The 24,548-nt window shown below is 47.0% G+C and overlaps 1 protein-coding gene across 3 annotated transcripts in view; it reads right to left on the bottom strand.

Annotated features, from left to right (window-relative positions):
* Nucleotides 1-2,667: 2,667 nt before the first annotated feature.
* LOC119432831 (phospholipid-transporting ATPase ABCA1) overlaps nucleotides 2,668-24,548 on the bottom strand; it is a 94,300-nt gene continuing 72,419 nt past the window's right edge. The window contains exons 17-23 of one of the 3 annotated variants that reach the window (XM_049658611.1): nucleotides 24,019-24,276; nucleotides 22,136-22,332; nucleotides 15,620-15,814; nucleotides 13,874-13,995; nucleotides 9,853-10,026; nucleotides 4,607-4,829; nucleotides 2,668-3,725 (exon numbers count right to left, since the gene is read on the bottom strand). In XM_049658611.1, coding sequence (XP_049514568.1) covers nucleotides 3,537-3,725; nucleotides 4,607-4,829; nucleotides 9,853-10,026; nucleotides 13,874-13,995; nucleotides 15,620-15,814; nucleotides 22,136-22,332; nucleotides 24,019-24,276 — 1,358 coding nt within the window. In that variant the 3' untranslated portion in view covers nucleotides 2,668-3,536. The remainder of the gene's footprint in view (nucleotides 3,726-4,606; nucleotides 4,830-9,852; nucleotides 10,027-13,873; nucleotides 13,996-15,619; nucleotides 15,815-22,135; nucleotides 22,333-24,018; nucleotides 24,277-24,548) is intronic. The other 2 variants (XM_049658612.1, XM_049658610.1) reach the window with 2 other exon arrangements.

Below are 24,548 nucleotides of genomic sequence, written 5' to 3'. Positions count from 1 at the left end.
TCAAGTCGCGGGCCCCAACGCTTTGGCCCCAACGCTTTGGCCCCAACGCTTAGGCCCCAACGCTTAGGCCCCAACGCGTAGCCTAGCAACCACCTCGCGGAGCGTCGCACGCTATCTCGGGAGAGAGAAAGAGAAAATGAAAGCGAGCGAGAGAGAGAAACAAATTGTACCAGCACCAACGAGGCAACGCGCAGAGGTGCTGCCGACGCCATCCGCGCTTCTCCGTTTCCCCGCATTAACGCCTAACGCTAGCAGTATCTAAAGCCCCTCAATATCCGTCGACTCGGCCGAGCTCCTACTGCGCAGCTGGTGGGAGCTCGGCCGGCGTCTCGTCTGCTGCGCGCCGCCCGTACAGTGTGCATAGCTTTCGCCCCACTTCCCTCCTACGTGTGCTCGGACTGCAAGTACATCAAATTATGAAACCTACCAGAAGAAGAAGTAGGAATGAACTTTATTGAAAGAGCCGGCAGTTTGGATTCGGGTGGCCTCAGGTGGCGGCTCGAAGTCCTTGGACTCGGGCGCCATCTTCTGCTTGCCGGACGACCCAGAGCTGGTCTTCTAGCTCCGAACATTTCAGATCAGAATTATAACACCTTTGTAACAGACACATTATACAGCTATAAAATACATCAAAATGGCAGTTAAAATAGTTTTTTTTTCTACCTTGGGTGTATATCCCTGAAACTTGCTTTCGTTTGTGCAAATTGGTATGCTATCATAGATTTCTGTTTGTCTTTCACGTGTTTTCTGAGCTTTTTCTTGTGAAATTTAATGACGATTGTCCGAGATATACCCTTTTGCATATGTTAGTGAGCCGTTGTTTTGTGTGTGTATTTTCACGTGTCGTCCAGCTGAGATATGTAAATACAAAGCTGTATTTACAGTTGTATGTTCACTCGTTTGGGAATACATATGTTTGTGTGTCACAAAGATGCTTGCAGTGATAGGTTATCGAAAATGTGTTTTCACTTATCGCTCGAAGTCCGCCTTTATGAAAGTTATGTAATTGTGTACTTTCTTTATAGGAGGGGGGACCTGTCCCGCTGTCTGTACAGCTTTTTCCCCCTGCCTCCCCCATCACGTTGATGGGAAATAAAGGTTGTTATTATCACGGACTCGAAAATTAATTTCACAAATTTTCCCATTCTGCAACGGCCGCGTTTCGAGCCAATAAGGGAGGCCGCAGCAGCCCTGTGAGCCAATCTGAACTGACGAGATGGCGAATAGAACAACAGATCAGTACCACTGGACCGTCCGTGTAATACTGCGGATATTTCGATAGCACAGGAGCCACCGCGCCGCAGATCATTTGCTGCTGTGAGCTACATGCCAAGAGAGAGACAAAACTTTACCGATTGTCCTTGCTGGGGTCAAAGGAGGCGGGGTGCCGGGAAATTAGCCCCACTGGAGCCCCCCTTCCTAAGGCGGCAGCCAGGCCTTGAATCTTGGCGGCGTCGTCGGCCAGCCGGACTGCCCAGAGTTGGTCGTCCAGGCATGCGCTGAGCAGCATGGCCTCCCACTGCTCGGGCGTGGTGATTTTAAATGTAGGGTTAGCGCTGTGTTTAATGGTGTGTGTCGCTGCGGGACATCCCCAGAAAATGTGGTTGAGATCAGCGCGCGCGCTTTCCATTTTAGTGTGTAAACAGCTGGGTAGAAGTGAGTACAGCGAGCGTGTGGGGAAGGCGCGTCTGTAGTTCTCGCCATGTTGTCGACTGGTGCTTACTGAGTCACGTGTCAGGAGGTGCGTACTTGCCTTACGGTAATGCATGTGGATTTCACCATACGTGGCCATTCTGGCTTTCGCGTGGCAAGGTGACGTGTAAATCGAGCGCTATAGCAGGCATGCGTAGCACCCGCCATAATTACGCATAGAATCGTCGGAAGCACGTGAATAGCGTAGACTCTGCTCTTCGAACAACCCTGTGGACTACAGGTAAGAGGAAACTTTACTTCGAGGCCAACTCGGGCTTCCATATTGAATCGATTCTAATGTAGCGTGCTGCATTTCAGAAAGCTGAACTCTGCCATCTGTAGGATTAAACATTATTTATGGCATTTTGATTTATAAGCATGCTGGAAACCGGGTAGTTACAAAAAAATGCAAGGTTTAGAAATACTTAACTCTGCAAACGATATCGTAGTTCTGCAAGCTGCAGCTGTTCAGAGCACCTGAAGCGGACTAATCTAATTTACAAGTTCACATGAACATGTCACAATAATTACTCAGATGTATCCATACCGCCAGTGTTTGACCTATAAAAACGATGCACGGTTTCCAGTTGCGGAAGCCGTGGCTACTTAGGAATACTTGCCGATTCCACCAATGCGTGAACATGAACGTCGGTGTTGCTAGACCATTTCTCAGTGGTTATAGGTATAATGCCGAGCGGTGCACAACACTTCAGCTTTGTTCGCTTTAGGTGTCATAACAGGTGCAATTAACGGATTTAATATCCTATATTGCCAAGTGAGAGATTTAAATTTTGTAACGGCGGTTTAACGTAGCGCGCGAAATGTAGGGGAAAATGAGCGCTATGAGCCACGACCAACTCGCCCAAGCTTCTACCTTAAAATTTGTGCTTGTTTTCTTGAAAAAGAGACAGCCTTAAGCAAGAAAGAATGAATGAATGAAGCGACAAAAGACAAACAAAGGTATACTCCATACTGTTATATATTTTATTCAGTGCAGTGGAAGCGGAGCTTCCTCTTAACGAGCACTCTTGGAAATTATACAACCTCAAATTTCAATCAGTTGGCGGCATAGGTCCGCAACCATACTCACGAGTGTAGCGGCAGTCACCGCAACCTGAAGATTTCCAGTACAGGTGAATCACCGAGCCTGCAAGCGAGTCAGCCGAGCATTGTCTTCGAGATTGGGGAGCCCCTTCTCACACCTCGCACAACCCCCACCCTTTTTTCCGAGGTCGGTTTGAGCGAGAGCTTAGCAAATTTTCTTTACGAGCGGATCTAACAACCAACTATGTATCTTGTATGAATAATGAACTGAAACTGAATAAACTGAAACTCAATCTCGGTGCTGTTTATTTTGATGACTTGCCAAGTAGCGGCAAGCAGTTAATGTATTTTAAGCCCAGCTACACGCGCAGGTGCGCAGCAAAAAACTAAATACGCTTCATATTCAAGTACAGGCCTAGGACACGGATGAGTTCGCCGGTTCACGCGTATTTCTGTTTCGGTAAGGCGTCCTGCCGAGCGGCAACCTGGTTCCAAGCAGAAGATGCGTGAAGCGACGTCTGGTTAGCGCGGCGAAACAATGAACAAAATGATGGCATCGCAGGAAACAAAGAAGAAAGCGGGGCTAATCAACAATACATCGATACAACATACAATGCTATACAATACTCGTACAATATCTAAACCTTACACATAGTACACGGTATATACAGTACTCCGTACAATAGCATACAGTAATCTGTACATGGCTAAGCGAACAGCCAACTGCGTCATAGTTCGCCGTCCACTTTGGCACCCACGTAGAGTGAACGTCCGCTGGCGTGGTCAAACTAGCCCGGCTATCAGGAGGTGGAGTTAATCGCCTTGGTGAAGTTGATCTGTTTTCGGGCGTAGCTCACGAATATCTGCTCCAGGGTGGTGTCGCTGACGTAGAACTCCTTGAATCGGTACTTCTTCTGTATGGCCGCCATCTTGGAGAACATCTCGCTCCAGGTGGTGTACGTCGAGGTGATCCGGTACTCTAGCACGCCCTGCGTGTGGGCGCAGCCAACAAGGTGACGTCACTGGACGGCCGGATCGTTCATCGGACATTTTGAGACGTTACAAGAAAGACGCGGGGAATTCGCGGAGATATAACGTTAGTACTACGTTGAAATTTACACACATCGCGGGTAGGGAATCTGAGTAATCATATGTGTGTGCTCGGAATGTGGAACTCAGAGTAGTCTTCTAGTACCGATAAGCTAGTCGTTAGCGCTAACGCGTGATACGATTCTGTCAACACGGTTTCCAGTTGCGGAAGCCGTGGCTACTTAGGAACACTTGCCGATTTTAACAATGCGTGAACATGAACGTCGGTGTTGCTAGACCAGTTCTCAGTGGCAGTGCAGATGCGGCTACTGCAATTAATAGCCACGGCCGCAGTAAGCATGGAAGGTTTCCATTCGTGACCGTAAAGGTTACAGACGGGTGCCAGGGCGAAGGGCGAGCATGCGAGGGTGAAGAGAAGGCAAGGATAGTGGCTTGATGAGGGCTGTATTGATGGTGGCTTGATGCCGGCTTGATGCCCTGTTTTGGAAGCGTGGTACAGTTATACGTTGTAGGAAGCGACAGTACGTAACGTCTTGCGTGTAGCAGGCAAGCGCGCTCAGCGCTGCCAGCGCTCCTCATCGCATTGACCAGCGTGGTGACCGCAAATGCTGACGGTCATAGATTGAAATCTGATCATGCGAGGCTTTGGGCGCCCGAGACTACTTTGGTTTAGTTTCGTTTAGTTTTGGTACCGTTCTCCGACTGTATCGCAGTCGGAGAACGGTACCAGACGAAGGTACCATTAGTTGTATTTATCCGTTTGCCCGTTGCTTACAGTGGTAAGCACCGAGCGCAATCCCATTGTTACTGGCAGACGTACCTGGCAGGAGTGTTCCAGCTGGCAGCCGTGAAATTGCCCCTTCATGTCGTTGGTGAGGTCCTCTTGGTAGTCGGAATCCTCGGCGCTATCCTGTCGCAGCCGGATGGTGATGGTGTAGCCCCGGCCAAACTTGCTCTTCAGCTCGTCCACCGTGCCGATGCACTCCAGCTGGCCCGCCAGTAGGATCGCGATGCGGTCGCACAGAACCTCGCATTGCTGCATGCTGCGCTGTCAAGTGCCTCGTTATAGAATACTCGGCGCAACTAGCACCGAGTCAGCTACGCTAGATACAAGCGTTTACAGAATTCATATTTCATTTTCCTGGAAAAAAAAAGTTGCGACAAAAGGCGTGAAAACAACCTGATATGGGTTACGGTCCCTTACGGCATGGCAGGGTGTGTAAGCAGCGTACCAAACGCGCAAAAAAAGTACAACGTTTAAAGGAGTGCTACCAACACATACTTCCACCGTTGTAGAATCTATATACCGCACGCTTCAGGCACATAGAAGAATGAAACTTAACAAGTTTCATCCTTCTATGGCCTGAAGCACTTGTAGAATGTTTTAACTTAATACTAAAGTTGGTCTCCAAATGCCGAGCCTGGCGTCATCGACATTATCGTGAGTGATGACGCAGTTAAATTTCTTGCGTGGTGTATCGTTAAGATTAGGTACTATTACGTAGCTCGTAATAGTAATAAGCAAGAGTTATGCCCATGTTTCTTCTGGCTGCGCTCCCGTGTGAAAGCGGCAGTGATCGCACCCTCTAATCGATCCTATGTCATGACGTCATTTGATACATCCACATCCTGTGTAACAAATCACAGAATGACTAATCCGGCCCGAATTAAACTAAAATAATTGTGCCCCGAAAGGAAGTGCGCACACCTTCATGTTTGACCATGACAACAATGCGCCTATAGAGAAACTGCTTTGCATCACATGCCACGAGCACCCTTGCTCTGGATTTGAGGTCGCAGTTTATTTTTAATAGTGCGGAGTCCGTTCGAGTACGGTCCCCATCCCCCCCTGCTTAGGTTGCTCGCAAAATACATCGCGCTTGCTCCGCTCTAGGTGCCTGCAGATTTCTAATGATGCACACCGCGCTCACACCCAGTTCCTTCTCAGTATAGCCTAGTGGGTATATATATATATATATATATATATATATATATATATATATATATATATATATATATATATATATATATATATATATATATATCAGTGAACAGTGAAGTAAAGAGTAACCGGAGCCAGCACAGAAATAGAAGCACGTAGGAAAAACATAACAAGACTTTACTATATATATATATATATATATATATATAAAGGTTTCTTTCGATGGTTTAAAGTGCTTGAACATTCATTTAAAGCACAAAAAGCCATTCGAGAACTTCATCCTTCTAGCTTGAAAAGGGTTTGCAACCTTGCAAATTATTTATAGTTAACAAAGTGATCTGTTCGAAATGTATCAATTCGCAATAAATAATTATCTTGCTGTGATTAGCAAAGTATTGGGTGTTCGGAAATTTAAAACAATAAAGTGCAAAAAACAAAGCCACAAGAACGTTTAAGCCACACAGACGAAGACGAATTCATGTACCACCCATAATTTCTGTGGCAGCAACAATCGCAGCACAGGAGCTCTTTATATTAATTTTTGAAGACAATGTCTTCTTAGCTGACTTCCCACGGGCTTGGCGTTCTAGGTATCTTGTAACCACTTCCAGGAAAAAAAAAAAAGCTTTCCGCGCCTCCAGACCGTTGTATCAAGAGTCGCAAGGGTTATCAAAATGTAGGTCTAAATGAGTCAAGAGACGAGAATTAGTTGAATAGTCGGTAAAATTAACGATACGTGCGTAATGAGCGCCAATACAGACCAAAATTAGCCACATTTCACTATACCCCTGGAAAGGGGTGCACTGCCGTGAATACAAACATCTCGAGGAAACGCCGTCGTACAGCACACGTTTGGGAAATGGAGCGAGTTCGCTTATACTAAGCAGGGCTCGCGTGAGGCAATCGTGTATGGAAGGTGGCTTCGTTGGTTCCCACAAGAAGTCATAATTAGTCGCAGAGTATGTAATGTTAACCATACGTGCGCTATTAGTGCCAATATAGTCGAACATAAACCACATTGCCCTATATCCCTGTAAAGGGTGCACTGCCGTGAATACAGACATGCTGAGGCAAAGCCGACATACGGCACACTTTTGGGAAATCAAAACTAAGCAGGGCTGGCGAGAGGCAACCGTGACTGGGAGGCGGCTTCAGCGGTGCCTACAAGAATTCAGAACTATTCGCAAAGTAGGTAAAGTAAAGTAATGTGTAATTAGCGCCAATAATGTCAAAAATTTAGCATAGACCATAGGCGCACAATATCCGGGATCGGGCTACCTGGCTTCTTGGTGAAACAAAGATAGGGTTAACCAGGTGTCGACGCTAAAGACGACCAAGTTTGCCGTAATTGTGTGCGAAATACGTTATCATATTGCTACGAAATGAGTGGATAATGAACATGAAAACAGCAGACAGAAGGAGACAGAATAGAGAGATATACTCGACTTTTAATGCATAAGCACTCTTTGGCGAGTATCAGCAAAATTTGTCCCAGCAAAAAGTGTAATGTCCTTCTATCTGCACAAAATCCGTAAGTTGCGATGACATTTAAACGTTATAGTGTAAATGTAGATGATTGGTAGCTTTGTAAGTGATAAGGAACAATTGAAACAACAAAAAACATTGTTTAGATAGAACACCCATATGATAAGATTTATGCATACCCATAGGTATACATAGGGTTCCATAAAAAATGCATAGGGAAGCCAATAGTAGAAGTGGGCCAATTAAAATTTTGGGTAGGGCTAACTTGAAATTTGGGGGTGGGTGAACTTGAAATTTGTGGTATGCTTACGTATATTTGGGACAACTCCAGTTGAGTTTCTGCATAATTGTTTATTCATTCAATGATTTAAACCACCATTAGATTATATTATGGGGTTTTACGTGCCAAAACCACGATTTGATTGAGGCACGCCGTAGTGGGGGACTCCGGAAATTTTGACCACCTGGGGTTCTTTAACGTGCACCTAAATCTAAGCACACGGGTGTTTTCGCATTTCGCCCCCATCGAAATGCGGCCGCCGTGGCCGGGATTCGATCCCGCGACCTCGTGCTCAGCAGCTCAACACCATAGCCACTGAGCAACCACGGCGGGTTTTAAACCACCATGTACGTCGACCTTGTTTTCTTTGGCGTCGACACTAGGTTGACCCTTCCTTTTTGTAAGAAACGACGGTTTATGCCATAATCGACGTAATCGACGACACTTGGAGCCGTATTCACGATCGATTATCTTCGGAGATACGTTCCCCTTGTGAGCGACGTAAATTACGCGTAATATACAATGCATCACTAGAGCAAAGGCAATAATGTCAATGGTCTCGATAATCGCGAGACATGAAAATATATTTGATGAAAAGCCATGCAATTTGTTTCATCAAATCTGCTTCAGTCGGCTTAGCCAATCAGCGCACACTTAGTAATATCGACGAATGTAATCAATCGAGAATACTGCTTTTGGCGACTACCGCACCGCGAAGAACTATGGGCAGAAAACTGGGAAGCTTCCAGACCTGCTGTGTATATGGAATTAAACTGTTTTCTATACTACATGAACACATCCCCTGGCATGATGCTGGCGCCCACGGCGGCGGTTCAATCACTGTGGCGTTCTGCTGCTCAGCATAACCTCGTGGGTCCTACTGCCAGCAGTGTGCGAAGGGAGGAAAAGAATCACTCGTGTATAGAACTTTCAATGCACGGCGGTCAAATCAATGCCGAACCCTCTACTACAGTGTCCACCGTTGCCACAGTGATGCTTTGGCATGTTCATGGGACACTAAAAATCTATTTAAACTGTGTCAGTAGATTACCTTTCTAGAATACGAACAAAATCACTATACCGTAAGAAGCAGCTTGGTAAGGTGCGAAAATGAAAGACGGGTGGCCTTGACGATCCGGCAACCACCATGGTTGTTTAGGGGCTATGGTGTTGGGCTGCTAAACACGAGGACGCGGGATCGAATCCCGGCCACGGCGGCCGCATTTCGACGGGGATGAAATGCGAAAACACCCGTGTACTTAAATTTAGGTGCACGTTAAAGAACCCCGGGTGGTCCAAATTATTCAGGAGTCCCCCACTGTGGCGTGCCTCATAATCAGATTGTAGGTTTTGGCGCGTAAAACCCCATAATTTCATTTTAATTTTGATGATCCGGCATCATATCGCCGTGACGTCACAAATCTTGATGACGTCGGCTCAGGACGACTTTTACTGAGCCACCAACACGCCAAATACGAAAAGATAATTTGCAATTCGTGACGTCCCACTGACGTACCGGGCGCTGGGTTTTCGGCACAAAATTCTATACACTGAACTTTGACCTTCACTTTCTCTCCTAATAAACAACGTATTCCCTCGAAATAAAAGAAAAAATGAAGTCCTGAAGGAAAGGTTTATTAGTCACATTGATTCAGTGTCCCCTTAAACCCCATCACTCGAATTCAATCGCGCTGCAGGCTGGACACAGACGGTTAATGTCCACGAAGAGGGGTCTTGTGACTACCCCCTCTAAAGGCTCACAGGCGGGGTGATTGTTGTTTTAACACGACAGCGTTAAGGCCCCGTGTCGCAGAAAATCCGGCGTCGGCGCGCCGGCGCCCGTGGCTGAGAAAATCATCCCGAACCACCCGACCACGCAGGCCCTCCGCGTGGCGCCGAGGCGTTAGTAAACAACACTGAATTTCTCTTAAGTAAAATCCGTCAGAAAAATCGTAAAGTACGACTTAACCCCAACCTACAGACATGATGACGTCGGACTGTAATTTGAACGTACGTGAAAACGTGGTTCTGTCACGAGGAAACTCAAACACAAACCCCTTTCCCAGTATTTCTACCATACCAACAGCGGCGCACCCGGGTAGGTCACTTGCAAAAACACCATCCAGATGGTGCATCGCCTCCTCGGCAGCGTAAAACGGCAGCAGGGCGCAGAAGCGAAGGTGGAGAAAAAGAAAGCTGAAGTTGCCGGGAAGCCTGACAAGCATTCGGGGATCTTTGAATGCTATCGCGTTCCACTCTTAAAGGTGAAGCTTAAGCGTCCTCCAATTTTTTTCACAACGGGTCAAGTGGCCTTAGTTGCGGCATACCGTCGACAGCTTCGTATACGGGCCGCACGAACCTGTTGGAGGTGAGCAGGATGGCGCAGTCGGTCGCCTCGCGGATGATGCTCAGGCTGCGCCGGATCTGCGCCCGGGCCGCGACGTCGACACCCGTGCTCGGCTCGTCGAGCAGGATGACGCTCGGCAGTCCCGCCAGGGCGATCGCGATGCTCAGCTTCCGCTTGTCGCCGGGACTGCGTCGACACGACGTCGTGCGAGTTATTTAAGACATCGTTGCAGTCTGTACAACTCTACCACCTGCGCCACGCCAGCGTTTGCTCACTGCTGCGGAAACATGTCCTGTACAGGCGTCCAAGCGCGCGACCAGTCGCGCGATGTGAGATGCGCGCCGCGTAACATCGATACGTGCACACTTTGCAGTGCAGTTGCGTTGTATTCCATCAGGTGTCAGGACATGTAGCAGCTGCATTGTATCGTGCCTGGTGTCAAGGAATATGTGCACCGCGTAGTTCCTGCCTAGAGGACTTTTCAGGAATGTTGTAATAGAGTAATGGCGATTGATTTTTTGAACACCCGAATTATTTGTCTGGAAGTCCATCGCCATTTTCTGTGTGCTGCTGCTCCTCAAACTGAATCCCCCGCGCCAAAGCGTACGAGTATAGACGTAATCCCCTCATGACCTTCTCTGCCACTCTCTGTGAATCAGCCAGTGATGACGTCGCGTGAGGGATACCACAGTCCAAAATAGGTAGCGCCATTCTGATTTTTCATTTTCATCATTTTCTCGTTTACAAATGATATGTCCTCGCTAAGAATGACAATTTCTTTATTATAGAAACCTAATCTTTCAATCTAGCTCGACTTAATATCTTCTTTTATTGTCCCTTCAAAGTAGTTATTGACATGCGTTTATTTTTTTTTTTTAGCGATTTGCCAAATCTTAGAAGAAATCCTGGGAAGAATGAGAATGCCCTAATTTACTATCGCGAGCAGCCATGAATGCCACCTCTACAAGCTTTACTACAAAACAGTTTCGGTTTGCTTACTCGGAAGTTTTATGTATCGTGTCATCAAAGCGGGCAAAAAGGTCACGTGGGAGTAGACCATTGATGCTTTGGCATTCGTTCCAGCTTGCTCGGTCGTCTGCTATGCTGCTACTTGTTGTGCGGCCCGATCTAGCAACATCGAGCGAGCCGGGCCGAGTGCCAGTGCCAGAACTTCAATATGTTGTTCTCTCACGTGACCGCCACCTGAGTCATGGTATCATGACAGGCACGCCTCATGGGAGAGGAAATGGAAACTGGTTTGCAAAATACTATAACAGTAAATTATAGTAAGAGCGCATAACAACAAACTTCTGCTAGCGACGATACTCCGAAATTCCTGCATCAGAACTCCATTACATCATAAATTTTGACAGCGGCTTCCCGGCGTTGATCGTCCGCCAGTAAATAAATAAATAAATAAATAAATAAATAAATAAATAAATAAATAAATAAATAAATAAATAAATAAATAAATAAATAAATAAATAAATAAATAAATAAATAAATAAATAAATAAATAAATAAATAAATAAATAAATAAATAAATAAATAAATAAAGCTTAGGCTGTGTGCGAAAGTAAACACTATCAGACTTTACAACGATGTCAAAACCATGGTTAGTGCGCGAAAAGAAAAAAAAATCGGTCCTCATTTTCTCCGTTGATAACAGGGTAAGTAAAGTTCTAACCGAATCTGCTGGTTTTAAATGTACGTTCCATTACCGGGCGTCTGAATCTAATCACACGAGCATTTTTGCGTCCCGCCACTTTCAGAACACCGCCACGGCGTCAGCTATTCTAACTCGCGACCTCGTGCCCAAAGGGTTTCTTAGACTAGAGCGGTATGATGCACTCTTCGTAAATATTTCACTGCAGTGCCAGCTGAACGGTAAGACGAAGCGCTCTGCAGAGTAAAAAATGCCGAAAAGACTGTTACTATGGCGAGACCTGCATCAAGCCATGTTCCGTGCACCATCCAGTGAAGCTTGAAGCGACGAAAAACTATACCCCGCATCACTAACTATGTGCAGTGCGGCGAAATAAGGTACGGGTTGCGAGAGCCAACCTGAAGGGCTACATGGAAAGATCTGCAGTGCACCATAGGTGCGCCCTCCTCCCGCCTCTGGAATAACGCAGCCAGTTCTACAGTTACTATAGGTGGGCGAATATGATTTTTTTTTCGAATACGAATAGAATACGAAAAGTAAGCGTCAAATATCGAATAGTCAAATGCAGACACCTATATTTACATCTGGAATACTTATGTTTGGCCTAATTACGTACCAGGCTTGTACTGACTAAAGAAATAGAGCCGACTAACTATCAGGGACCGTCAATATCAGTTTTATACACAATATCACGAATTCTCATTTTAAAATGTCACAGGACTACGCAGCACACGCAGCACAGTCGCAGCGTAAGCTGAAAGAGCCATCACGAGAAAGAAAGAACTGAACTGTCCGCCCGGCGTCGACAGCGAGCTGCGGCCTGTGCTGTACGCTGCACAGCGGTATTCTGAGCTTCCCGTTGGCTTGGTTGCAGCCGCGCGCGTAGCTCTACGATAAGCTTCATCAGCAGCGCTTCTTGTCTTGCGAGGAGGCGCAATAACATGTACAGGAGTAAACACAGGTATCGAGAGTACGCGGTGCCCATGTCACATCCCTAGACACCTGGCATGATAGGATGCAACTGCTACATGTCGTGAAACATGGTGCAATACAACGCAACTCCAATGCAAAGTTTGAACGCATCGACGCAAATCGGCGCGCATCTCACATCGCGCATAACCGCGCGACTCGTCGCGCGCTGGGACGCCTGTATAGGGCATGTTTCCGCAGCAGCCAGCAAGCGCTGGCATGGCGCAGTGGTAAAGTAGCTCGCTCCCGCGCAGAGGGCCCAGGTTCGATCCCGGCGGGAAATGTTTTTTCTTTCTTCTCTCATTCCTAGCCATACCTGCGACGGACACCGGCGGCGGTGGCGCACATCGCCAACCGAAACGGTTCAATATTGGATTGAGTCCATAACAGCTTACGCTGTGAAAAATGCACGAATAAGCTTTCGACATATGAGAGCCTGATTGCAAACAAACTTTCTAAGAATCGAATGGCTGCTGTATGATTAGCTTTCAAAAAAAAAACTTCAAATAAATGGATGCCAAAGAAATTAGAAGTTGTGGCAGAAGAAAAAAAAATGCTGAAGGGCTTGTGAGTCGTAATGTAAGGCTTCAACTACTACTACTACTACTACTACTATAGTCAGATACAACTTAAGTCTACAGTGAAGCCCCGCCCACGCCCTCATAACCACCAGCCACTGTCTCTCCGCGGGGCTGCAAATAGTTCGTACTTCAAACTTTCCCTGTTACCCAAATAAGGCGGTAAACGCAAACATAAAATTATAAGCGTATCATTTTATACGTTTTCACTCGTGTATTATAGTGGAATGTACAAGTACGACAAGTACAGTCGTACGACGCCATTTTGAAAAGGTTGCATGATGACGATTATGTTTGATTCTGTGATTGGCTGGCGGAGCAACACATCCCCGCGCGGTCCGTGAGCCTTTGTTGCCAACTTCTTTTTTCTAAGTTGCATCCTACTATAGACTGCCAAATGCATTAAGTGATATGCTGAAAGCCAAAAGTGCAGGTTGTCCTGTTGGCTTCCGCCACGAAATCGAAACGCTTGCACAACCCATTGTTTCTGCATTGCTTCGAAAACGTTTGCCACTGTTTCACATCTGATAACTTGAGATACTTGCTATAACTTGCGATAACTTTGTTTAGTAAACGGAGAACAGTAACAATATACCTTAACAGTCGGTTGTTGCGAAACGTCTGGATAGCTTTAAGTACTCGAAAATATCGAACAGTTCGTTTTCGAATACGAGTACTTGGTCTACTATTAGATTCGTATTCAATACTTCGAATTTTCACCCACCCCTAATAGTTACCAATTCGCTGAAGCGAGCCCTATAGTATTGACTGCATTGCACGGAATTGATGAGTGCATAGGTGTCACGTAGGAAGTACGCACGTGTAATTCTTCGCGATCACGTTGGCCACCTTGGAGAGCTCCATGACTTGCAGAAGGTTCTTGGCCATCGTCGCCGTGTCATCCAGCCGGTAGCCGCGCAGCACGCAGATGAGCTCGATTATCTGAGAGCAGAACAAGTGCACCCAGTCTGCCGCGTGTTATGTGAAATATTACACAGGCAGGCGGAGCACGACATGCCTGTGGATTCGTACTACAAATATGCGCCTACTCAGGACATTGTAAATTAGCGTGAATAGGTGTTTGCGTGAAGCGTGAAATTAGCGTGAAGGGTGTTTGAATAACAAAATCTACGGATCGAATAGAATACGAATATTCAAGAAAACCGACCTTCTGAAATCGAATTGAATGCTAAATATTTTCCAGCTTCTAAACAAATGAAATATACAATGGCTCATTGGATTCGATAGGGTAAAAAAAAAAAAGTTGAAGCCTTACATTATTTTATATATGTAATGCTGTTAACTGCACTTCTCTTCAACTAAGGAGCCTGTAATAAAAAAATATGGAAGACGATTGTCAAAATAATCAATCGAGAATAATAAAAAAGTAGATCAAGAAAACTTGTAGCATGACACAAGGCGAGGCGTCCTTATTTAAATAGCCAGAAATTATTGCGTGGATCTAAGTTAGCTATCCAAGCATTAACTCCGAAACTGGTGGCTCTCTCATCAGCCGCGCCTCCATTGAAGCAGAATAATTCAGAATATGAACTGAACAGCAAAGGATATTTCCACATCCGTAGCTTTATGTACTTATATTGAAGACCTGCGAAGCCACTGCGGAGTGTGTTGCGGTGATGTGTTGGCGCTGCGTTAAAGGTGTACGTTTCGAGCAGGTCATTGTAAGTTTGTTCAAATGACGTGCATCATGCAGCTTGAAAAGGCTCTCTTGTCACTTAGCTTTATCGTCAAAAACCTGCAGCCATGTCCAGGAATTCTGGACACTGGCCCTTCGGTCTTTGTCGAATTCTTAAGAATGCAGCAATATACTCGTATCTCAATGAGCAGCGTTTCTTCAAAAGATCACCCGAATTTGCCTAACTTTCAGTTAGCGACGTCGAAATGGTACTCTTTAATTCACATATGCATTTACGGCACGTATTCATGACTTCTCTGCAACAGGGAAGTTTCGACTAAGTGCCGTATAGGGGCGTATGTTATACGCCTATACGCCTAACACAATGGCAACTCGCCCAGCAGCCTGTACTCTTGAAACTTCGTGGAGCCACAACATTCATAACGGCACGGATTACCAGCGAAGCTGTTTAGGCTGCATACAAGGGCTGCACACATTATGAAATCATGCTTTTTTGCTTTTTTTTCATACGGCACCACACTACAAGCGCCGCCACGGTCACCGTACCTCCCATGCATCTGCCGCAACTAAAGCCCAGGGGGGCTTCTGCAACCACTGCTGCAGCTGCGTCGACACAGAAGCGCAGGCCACGTGCCACACTCATTCCCCCTCTCCCCCTACCCATCTCCATTGCTGTGGCGTCGTCGCCACACCGTGCCCCTTCTCCCCTATCCGTCTCTACTCCTGTCCCCCCTCCGCTCGGAACGCACGCGAAGGTGCATACAGGGGCTAGAGGTAAACAGCTCCGCTGTAAAATGAATTTGCGCGTGTCACCAGAGTGCTTTTAAGGGAACGTACGATGCAGATTTCATTGAAACTTTAGGCCTCAACGCCTCTCCAGAGTAAGCAAATTAAGAGAAGCGCACGCACCTCACGGCCGGTGAGGTGTTCGGGCAGGCCGAGCGCTTCGGGGCAGTAGCCGATGTTGGAGGCGTACTCCGTGGGCGTGCGCAGCAGCGACCAGGAGCCGATGTAGGCGTCGCCCGACGAGCACTTGGACGTGGCGGTCAGCAGCTGCATCAGCTTCGTCTTGCCAGACCCGGTCACGCCGATTATTCCCAGGCACTGCGAAGCCAGGAGGTGAGGGGAACTTAAACAAAAACTAGCCGATTGATTGATAATGGCTGACAGATTGATATATCGTTTGATCGATCAATGCTACGAGAGATGCCATAGCGAGGGGGAGGGCTTTGACTCTGGGGCTTTAGCACCTGGCGGGGAAGAGATTAAGTGCTCGCAGGTGTTCAATCTGGAACAAAAATATATTTCGCCACAGATGTTGATGAAGTGGTTGTCTGAACGCATGCTATGCGCTGAAATTCTGTAAACCAGATATGACTTCATTACTTCTTCACTTCAATAGCATCGCTGCAATTCAGTTTTTGTTTTATCGATTTAGTTTATTTTTTTTGATTTTTTTTGCTGTCTTGTGTATGTTAAGAAGTTGCTCTGCTCTGTTCTATTCGTGATTGAGTCCCCCCTATGAAATGGCTTTCGGGCTTTTAGGGTACTTGAATAATTTATTAATTAAGTTCAAACATACCCCTAATACGAATAATTACAAGATTAGCCAAATCTTCGTGTAGTTGGCTATCACGCTGCGAACTGTCGTCAAACTGACGTCCGCCTCTTCAAGCATTCAAGCTGGTGCAAGAGAATTGCGCTATCTGCAGCAGAAGATTTTATCGCGATAGCAGTTATATGGACACTCCAGGCGTATTTCTGCCGTCGGCGTTGCCGTCTCCGTGAGGTTCCGTATAGAGTCCAAGGGCGATAAAATTGTGGCAGCGCACCGCATGGTGCATGTACGAGTGAAAGCGTGCAATGGTGAGCCGGCAATCGCGGCTCAATCTCGCGCACGCAATGGAGGAAAGCGGGGAGGCAGCGCGCAAGGCTGCGGGGCGAGGGAAAGGAGAAGAGAAGGGGGGGGGGGGGGGGGGCGCCTGTCCGAGCCGCGCTATCTTGAAACCCATCTGCGACGGGGAGGACATAGTCCGCCGTGCGTTGTGTTTTCGCCGCTTAGTTCGCGTTGATACGAGAGGCATGCACAAAGGTCAATTCACTCGCTGCTGTCGCCGCGCTTCCTCCCTCCAGCGTTCTGAGAGCGAGTTTCCGCGGTCATCGAGTGAGAGGTGTGCATGTTTGCTTGTGCGCGCTACTGACACCATTCTTGTTAATTCAGTTAGTAAGCGAATGTGTTTATACGGCCGATAAAACTATTATCCTTACTCCGTATCTCTACTAGTAAATTTGCTATCGCAATTGGTGCTTAGCCTTTCGGGCGAAACTGCGACTTTCTTTTAACACGTCTTGAACTGCTAAGATCGCCCGATGGACAATTCTCAGCGACTGAAACGCCATACTCGTAACGCGCGGCTGCTGGCTATTTTTGCACCAGCGCTGGGCGATCGCTGAGCGATCGAATGCAGTCAAAATTGACTGCAACGTTTTGCACGCGATGCACGAAGGCATCGGCTCGGCATTGACACCGGTTGCACAAAAAGTGCCGGCACCTAAGCGATCCGAGCGTCGCGTTCCAATAGCTGAGCGCTGTACAGATGCAGCACAGGTACAGTTTCGAAAGCGATAGGTCTGGCGTACGTACCTGGCGACGCTTGAGCGCAAAGCTGACGTTGTTGACGCCACGGCATGGCCCGAACGACTTGGTGAGCTTGCGCACCACGAGAGCGTACTCGTGCGGCTTAGGCTCCGATACGAGCTTCTCGACCATCGCAGACTCGTGGGTGACGTCGGAGTCGAGCGGTGACGTGGCCAGGCGCGGGCCTTCGTCATGTTCCAGCGACAAAACGGTGTCTTCGCGCCTATGGAACTGCGCGCGACGAGCCGACGAAATTGAATGGCAATTAAATCGGAAATCGGTGAGGTGGAGAGTGTTTCGAGAAAGCATAGAGTTTACTACAAGTATTACTAGAGGCCACTCAGGGAGCACGATGGTTCAGCCAAGGATGCTACTCTGGACATTGTCAAATTTGACGGAATTGTCAAATTATGGAATGGCGGTATTTTGAGCCAATCATAGAGGTCGCAGCAGCCCACTGGGCCTCTCTGATTGGCTCGAAATGCCACCTTTACCAAATTTGACAATATAGCGGAATTTAACAATGATCACTGCATAGGAGTGATTATCAGTACGCGGATGTGCCAAACTTGATCTTGCTGACTTCAAATGAATTTGTGACTTCACCAATGGATCATTTTAAACGAAATGTTGCGTTATGAATGCAGCAATTCGCAACGATAACGCATGTGCACAGGCAAACGCTTCTGCGTTTGAGAAAATATTGTTGCTTCGAAATTTAGGGCAATAAAGACAGATAGAGCGTAGAAAAAGAAATGTCACCAGGATGTCTGAATCCACAAGCACGAAAATCAGACAAATCAATGCACTAATCAACATTCCCATGGTAATTGAACGAGTGTTTCATCTAGAAATTTTAGTAGGCCTCAAACCGGAATATAGGTCGGCCTGGACCACAGGTCGGCCCCCTGAACTTGATTTTTCCAGACCGCGACGACTCACAATGTACTAAAGACCGCTCAAGACGAAGGGCCACTTTAGCTGTTCTTCATCGGGAAAAAAAATTCTGCCTATATTCTGGTTTATACGGTGTATACATGAAAGGAAAAGGTTGTCATCCAGCTGAGAGTAGCACGAGAACTACAAAGGAAATTCGTACGAGTTACTCAGGTTCCCACAGAAATGGATTGCCAAATTCGGTGCCCTTCGATTTGAGTTATCGATTAATTCGGCTTCGCTCTGCGAGCTGCTAGTCCCCCGTTTATGATTTACGGGAATTATAGCCGCTGAGTTCGCAAGGCGTATCCACTTGGAACGAATTCTCAGGACCTACAGTTTCGAGATAATAATTGTCAAAGTTCGACGAAATGCATGTGCGTTCCAGTTAACTTTGTGCTTCAATGCATAAAACAGCGCTCAAATTCGGTGCGGACCTCTCGAAATGTCCTGAGAAGTTTATCGATATAATTCGGCGTTCGTTAACTAGCTGCGATTACTCAATTAGGCGTTTTGCGTAGTCCCATCTAGTAGTTTAGATCAAGGTTATTGTGCATCTGCAATTTTTAAAATAGTATAGAGCGACCGCCCCGGAAACACGTAGGTCCCGGGTTCGCTTCCCGGATCAAAACCATTTTGAAGCGCAGCTTTTTTTTTTTTTTTTTTTTTTTTGCTCTGCTTGCGGGTTTGGGGTACCTGCTGTCTGCTACAGGGTCGGCCAGCACCTCGGCGGATATGTCTGAGGATATACCCGAAGGTTATAGGAAGGTACGCTCAATACAAACACAAATACTAAATTATACACCAATACCAGCGAACGGGCTCACACGATCATCGTATGCTGACCAACGAAGTATTACCAGTTAGCGACCTCTGTTCTGCGTAACAAAATATATCATCATCATCATCATCAACATCATCATCAGCCTATATTTATGTCCACTGCAGGACGAAGGCCTCTCCCTGCGATCTCCAATTCCCCTGTCTTGCGCTAGCGTATTCCAACTTGCGCCTGAGAATTTCCGAACTTCATCATCCCACCTGGTTTTCGGCCGTCCTCGACTGCGCTTCCCTTCTCTTGGTATCCATTCTGTAACCCTAATGGTCCACCGGTTATCCATCCTACGCAATACATGGCCTGCCCAGCTCCATTTCTTCCGCTTAATGTCAACTAGAATATCGTTTATCCCCGTTTGTTCTCTGATCCACACCGCTCTCTTCCTGTCTCTTAAAGTTACTCTTAAGATTTAAGTAAGTAAAGTTACTCCTAAGTAAAAGCAGCGGAAGAATTCTATACTGACCTGTACAGTTCCCAAAACAGCCAAGCTACTTTCATTCTAAATAGTGATGAACCGGATACAGAAGCTCCTTCTATAAGCTAGCGATGAAGTTAGAAGGGCCTTGAAAGACATGACCAGAGGAAAAGCGGCTGGAGAAGATGGAATAACAGTAGATTTAATCAAAGATGGAGGAGATATCATGCTTGAAAAGCTTGCGGCCCTTTATACGCAATGCCTCACAACTTCAAGTGTACCAGAGAGCTGGAAGAACGCCAACATTATACTTATTCATAAGAAGGGGGACGTTAAAGAACTGAAGAATTACAGACCCATTAGCTTGCTTTCAGTATTATATAAGATATTCACCAAGATAATTTCCAATAGAATCAGGGCAACACTTGACTTCAACCAACCAAGAGAACAGGCTGGCTTCAGGAAGGGATATTCTACGATGGATCATATCCACGTCATCAATCAGGTAATCGAGAAATCTGCGGAGTACAATAAACCTCTCTATTTTGGCTTTCATAGATTATGAAAAGAAATTTGATTCAGTAGAGATACCAGCAGTCATAGAGGCATTGCGTAATCAAGGAGTACAGGAGGCATACGTGAATGTCTTAGCAAATATCTACAAGGATTCCACAGCTACCTTGGTTCTCCACAAGAAAAGTAGAAAGTTACCTATCAAGAAAGGGGTCAGGCAAGGAGACACAATCTCTCCAATGCTATTCACTGCATGCTTAGAAGTACTCAAGCTCTTAGACTGGGAAGGCTTAAGAGTGAGGATCGACGGCGAATATCTCAGCAACCTTCGGTTTGCGATGTATTGAATAAACTTAAAGACAGGATGTTAAGTTGCGACCTCTGTGGTGGATAAACATTAATTGTCCTATTCAGTAGCAATGGAGACGAATTACAACAAATGATTGAGGACCTTAATCGAGAAAGTGTAAGAATTGGGTTGAAGATGAATATGCAGAAGACAAAGATAATGTTCAATAGCCTGGCAAGGGAACAAGAATTCAGGACCGCCAGTCAGTCTCTAGAGTCTGCAAAGGAGTACGTTTATCTAGGTCAATTACTCACAGGGGACCCTGATCACGAGAAAGAAATTTACAGAAGAATAAAATTGGGTTGGAGTGCATACGGCAGGCATTGCCAAATCCTCACTGGGAGCGTACCACTGTCGTTGAAAAGAAAAGTATACAATCATTGCATTCTACCGGTGCTAACATATGGGGCAGAAACTTGTAGGTTAACAAAGAAGCTCGAGAACAAGTTAAGGACCGCACAAAGAGCAATGGAACGAAAAAACGAAATATATATTCCTACATAAAACCTCGAAATATCTTGTCAGTTCACAGGTATCTCTAATGCACACCGACCTGTTAATGGAAGAGCGCATTACGTTCGACGGATTGTTCGATTTACGTGATTTCTTTTCTTCAGCCGTTCGGTATGTGCCCGTTTGGTTTGCTTATAATACCAATCCTTAAGGATGCGTATGCGCTACTGTGACAATAGGTACAGAATACTTAAATATGGCTATATATGTGTCGCACCTTCTCTGTGCATACACCTGTCATCGCCACTCTTCCTCCAACAAGCATCTTGAACATCGCCATCGTCATATCGCTGCGTATAAGTCTCACATGGTGCATCCGCCCGATTTGGAGTTTGTATTTTTACATAGCTTGGGAGCGATGTATTGAATAAACTTAAAAACAGGATGTTAAGTTGCGACCTCTGTGGTGGATAAACATTAACGTTACACTGAGCTTACACGTTGTATAGGCTTAAAGTAACAACATTTTAAGCACCGCCTTTAGTTGTGAGGGCCGCTGTAGCAGACCGACCGAGCCGGTACGAGCGTGACCACGTGACCACGTATTGTGTCGTGGCGTCGCGCCACAATATCCTCCTGGGAAATGAAACCTAAACTGGCTGTAGAAAATATATTAAATTGAATTATTAACTGCACTGTGAGGCTTTTCTCATATTTTTCTAGGGTTTCGATCTGTATGACCTTCACTTTGAAGCAAAAAAATAAAAAATGAATAGTACAAAAGATCGTGTCAGTACCCCTTTGACAAATAACGGAAACCTAAATAGAGGCACAGAAAACGCGAAGTGCTTCCTGTGTGCCGCGCCCTTCATTCATGTGTCCGTGCCTTCTAGCGCTAAAATAAGTTCGCCACGAATGACAGGACTCGCCAAAACCACTATACTGATGGATCACTTATACGGCCTGGCAAGGTATGAGAATTTTTCCTGCCCCCCAAAAAAGGAACTAAAATTGGAGAAAATGGTTTGAAATCTATGACGTCACACTGACGTGTTGGTGCTGAGGCTCCGGCGCTTCATTTTAAACAAAGGTGAAAGTTCGATCTTGATTTTAGTCAATCTAACAAACGCATTACTAAACTCACACCCTGCCATTCTGAGCTGACTCGGTGACCTTTCTTTAGTGTCGTTTTAATCCTGCCTCTAAAGAAGAAAATGCGCGAGTGCTTTTTTTTCCTCTCATTGCCAGCACTGAATGTGACCGCAGTGCTGCCGTCTTCTTACCTGCGCTATCACCTTCCTGCGTAGCCTGGCGTACGGCGGGGCGTCCATGAAGGCGACGAAAGCGAGGAGCACGACAGCCTCGACCAGCATCACGTACACCTCGATCATCGCGGCGCACGACAGCTCGTACGGCTGGACCATCGTGCGGCGGCCACCGTCGACAATGTTCATGCTGCTGCTGTTGCGCGATGGCAGCGCTGCAAAAGCGTCGACCAGTCATGGTCATGATCATCATTAGTAGCCTATTCGCGCATGTCCACTGCAAGGAGAAGGTTTCCCCCAACGATACAGTAGCGCGTCTGCTTCACTAAAACTGCTACAGAAGTTTCGTAGGCCTTGATTTGACGCCCGTCGGCAGCACACACTTCGGACGGCTCGTAACAATGCAAGTTCAAATTTCGCGCTTATCTGCTCCGGCGAGCTGATTGGAAGCGCAAAGAGAGATGACACACCAACATGGTTGCACTTAGAACTTCAAAAACATTGACTCTTAATTTGTTTCTTTCCTGAGAGCCTCGTCTAGATTGCACAAAAGTAGATAATGGCAGCGCAGTGCTTCCACATTCAGGCAGCCGGGGACTGTACAGCAGCTGTCCAGTGACGCTGTGGAAGGTGTAAATGCGTGCAAACTGCGAATCCATGAAATCACGCAAATACTCGGCGCAAACGCATCGCGTGAGGACAGCGCCCATGACGCTACACGAGTGGTCTATATACGAACGCATCGCGCAAGCGTTGTTTCGTCTCCCGTCTGGACCGAACACACAGATTTTATTGCGATAGCAATTATATGGACACTCAAAAGCAGATTTCTGCCGTCGCCGTCGCCGTGAGGTTCCGTATGACGTCAATGGAGATGAAATCGTCGCCGGTGGTAAGTGGTTCTTGAGGGAAAGGGAAAGGTTGGCGCTATCTTCTGCAGCCCTTGAGGGAGCACGGCTCACCGAACGCTGTATGTGCGAGTGAAAGGGCGCGAGGGGCGCGCGCTTTCACGGGGAGTGAACGCAAGGCGGAGAACAAACGCGCGTTCTGCGCCGTGCTCCCTTAAGGGCTGCAGAAGTAGGCGTCTCTTTCCTCCTTTACAATCACCATATATGTAGAGCAAACGCGCCTTCTTCCGATGCGCGAGAGGCCGTGGGGGAGGGAGGAGGGGGAGGGAAGGGAGGCGACGTTTAGCTGCGGCACCAAGTGCCTATTTATATCAGAGGCTCCGGCAACAGTCACCAACGCCGCACGCATTTTGAGCGAACGCGGGCAAAACGCCGACGGCGTCGACAACAGTTCTGCGTGTTGCAGGTGCTGCTGCATGTCCAAGTTTATACAGCTGATAAAGCTAATATCATTACTCCGTATAGCTCTCTACCAATTTGCTATCGCAATTGATGCTTCGCCTTTCAGGTGAAACTGCGACAACCTTTTTTTGTACGTTCCTTCTAGCAACCTCGAGTATTCTAGATACCACTTCTTAATTTGCTTACTCCCTTTCACCCGTATGACTTCTGTCAAGGGTGATCGTAGCCTCTCTATTCAAGGAACAATATAAAGCAGCGCGAACTATACATGCACACGCACAAAACGATAGACATAGATTTGATAGTTTGTCGTTTCTATTCTGGCTTTCTTCTGCACACTGATACAACGATTACGCTAATACCTGTGGATACATAAAATAGTCACAGGGTCACAACAATGAACTGTTGGAAATAGCGCATTCTTGTGTGCGCATGTGTCTTTCGTTCTGTCCGTGTCTAGTTCGCACTTATTTATCATTCCTTCTGGGGTACCAATGTGGCCCAAACACTGCCAACCTTTCTTTTTCTAGATGATTTTTTTGCTCCATACTTTCATCCTCACCATCGCGCCACAGAAACCGGCGCGCTCACCGTTGCAGCAGTACTTGAGCGATATGGTGTGGCTGAGGTCGATGGTCCGGCAGGCGATGGCGAGCTGCTCCTCGCCGGCCTCGCAGATGTCGTTCTCGCGTTTCAGGCGCTGCAGCTGCGCGATTCCGCGCGTGAGCGTGAACGTGGGTACGCTGCGGAACAGGATGTCCAGTACCCACGGCACCAACGATAGCAGCCGCGCCTCGGCCACGGTCAGCGTGAAGTGGACGATGACCGTCTCCAGGGCGCCCACCAGCCCTGCACGCCGAAGGGAGTCCCGTCGCAGGGTGCGGTTGGGGACCACACAATACACGGTTTGCACTGACGTCAGCGTGGCCGTCATCTTTGGGCACTGTCTATAGTCGGGTACAACTTTAGAAGGCAGCGACATTTGTCCCTCAAAGGCGGATGCACACGAGCCTCCACCAATGGGCGCGCACTCTAGACTGACGTCATGAGCCGGACGGCCGGTACCCCGCCGACGGAGAACATGGCAGCCCGCTCTTCGAGCTGGGCCGAGTCGCGTCAGC

Source organism: Dermacentor silvarum, chromosome 11 (genome assembly GCF_013339745.2).
Source record: "Dermacentor silvarum isolate Dsil-2018 chromosome 11, BIME_Dsil_1.4, whole genome shotgun sequence".
Taxonomy (NCBI): Eukaryota; Metazoa; Arthropoda; class Arachnida; order Ixodida; family Ixodidae; genus Dermacentor; species Dermacentor silvarum.
The sequence above is the reverse complement of the archived record's forward strand: the minus strand, read 5'-3'. Positions and strand labels throughout refer to the sequence as shown.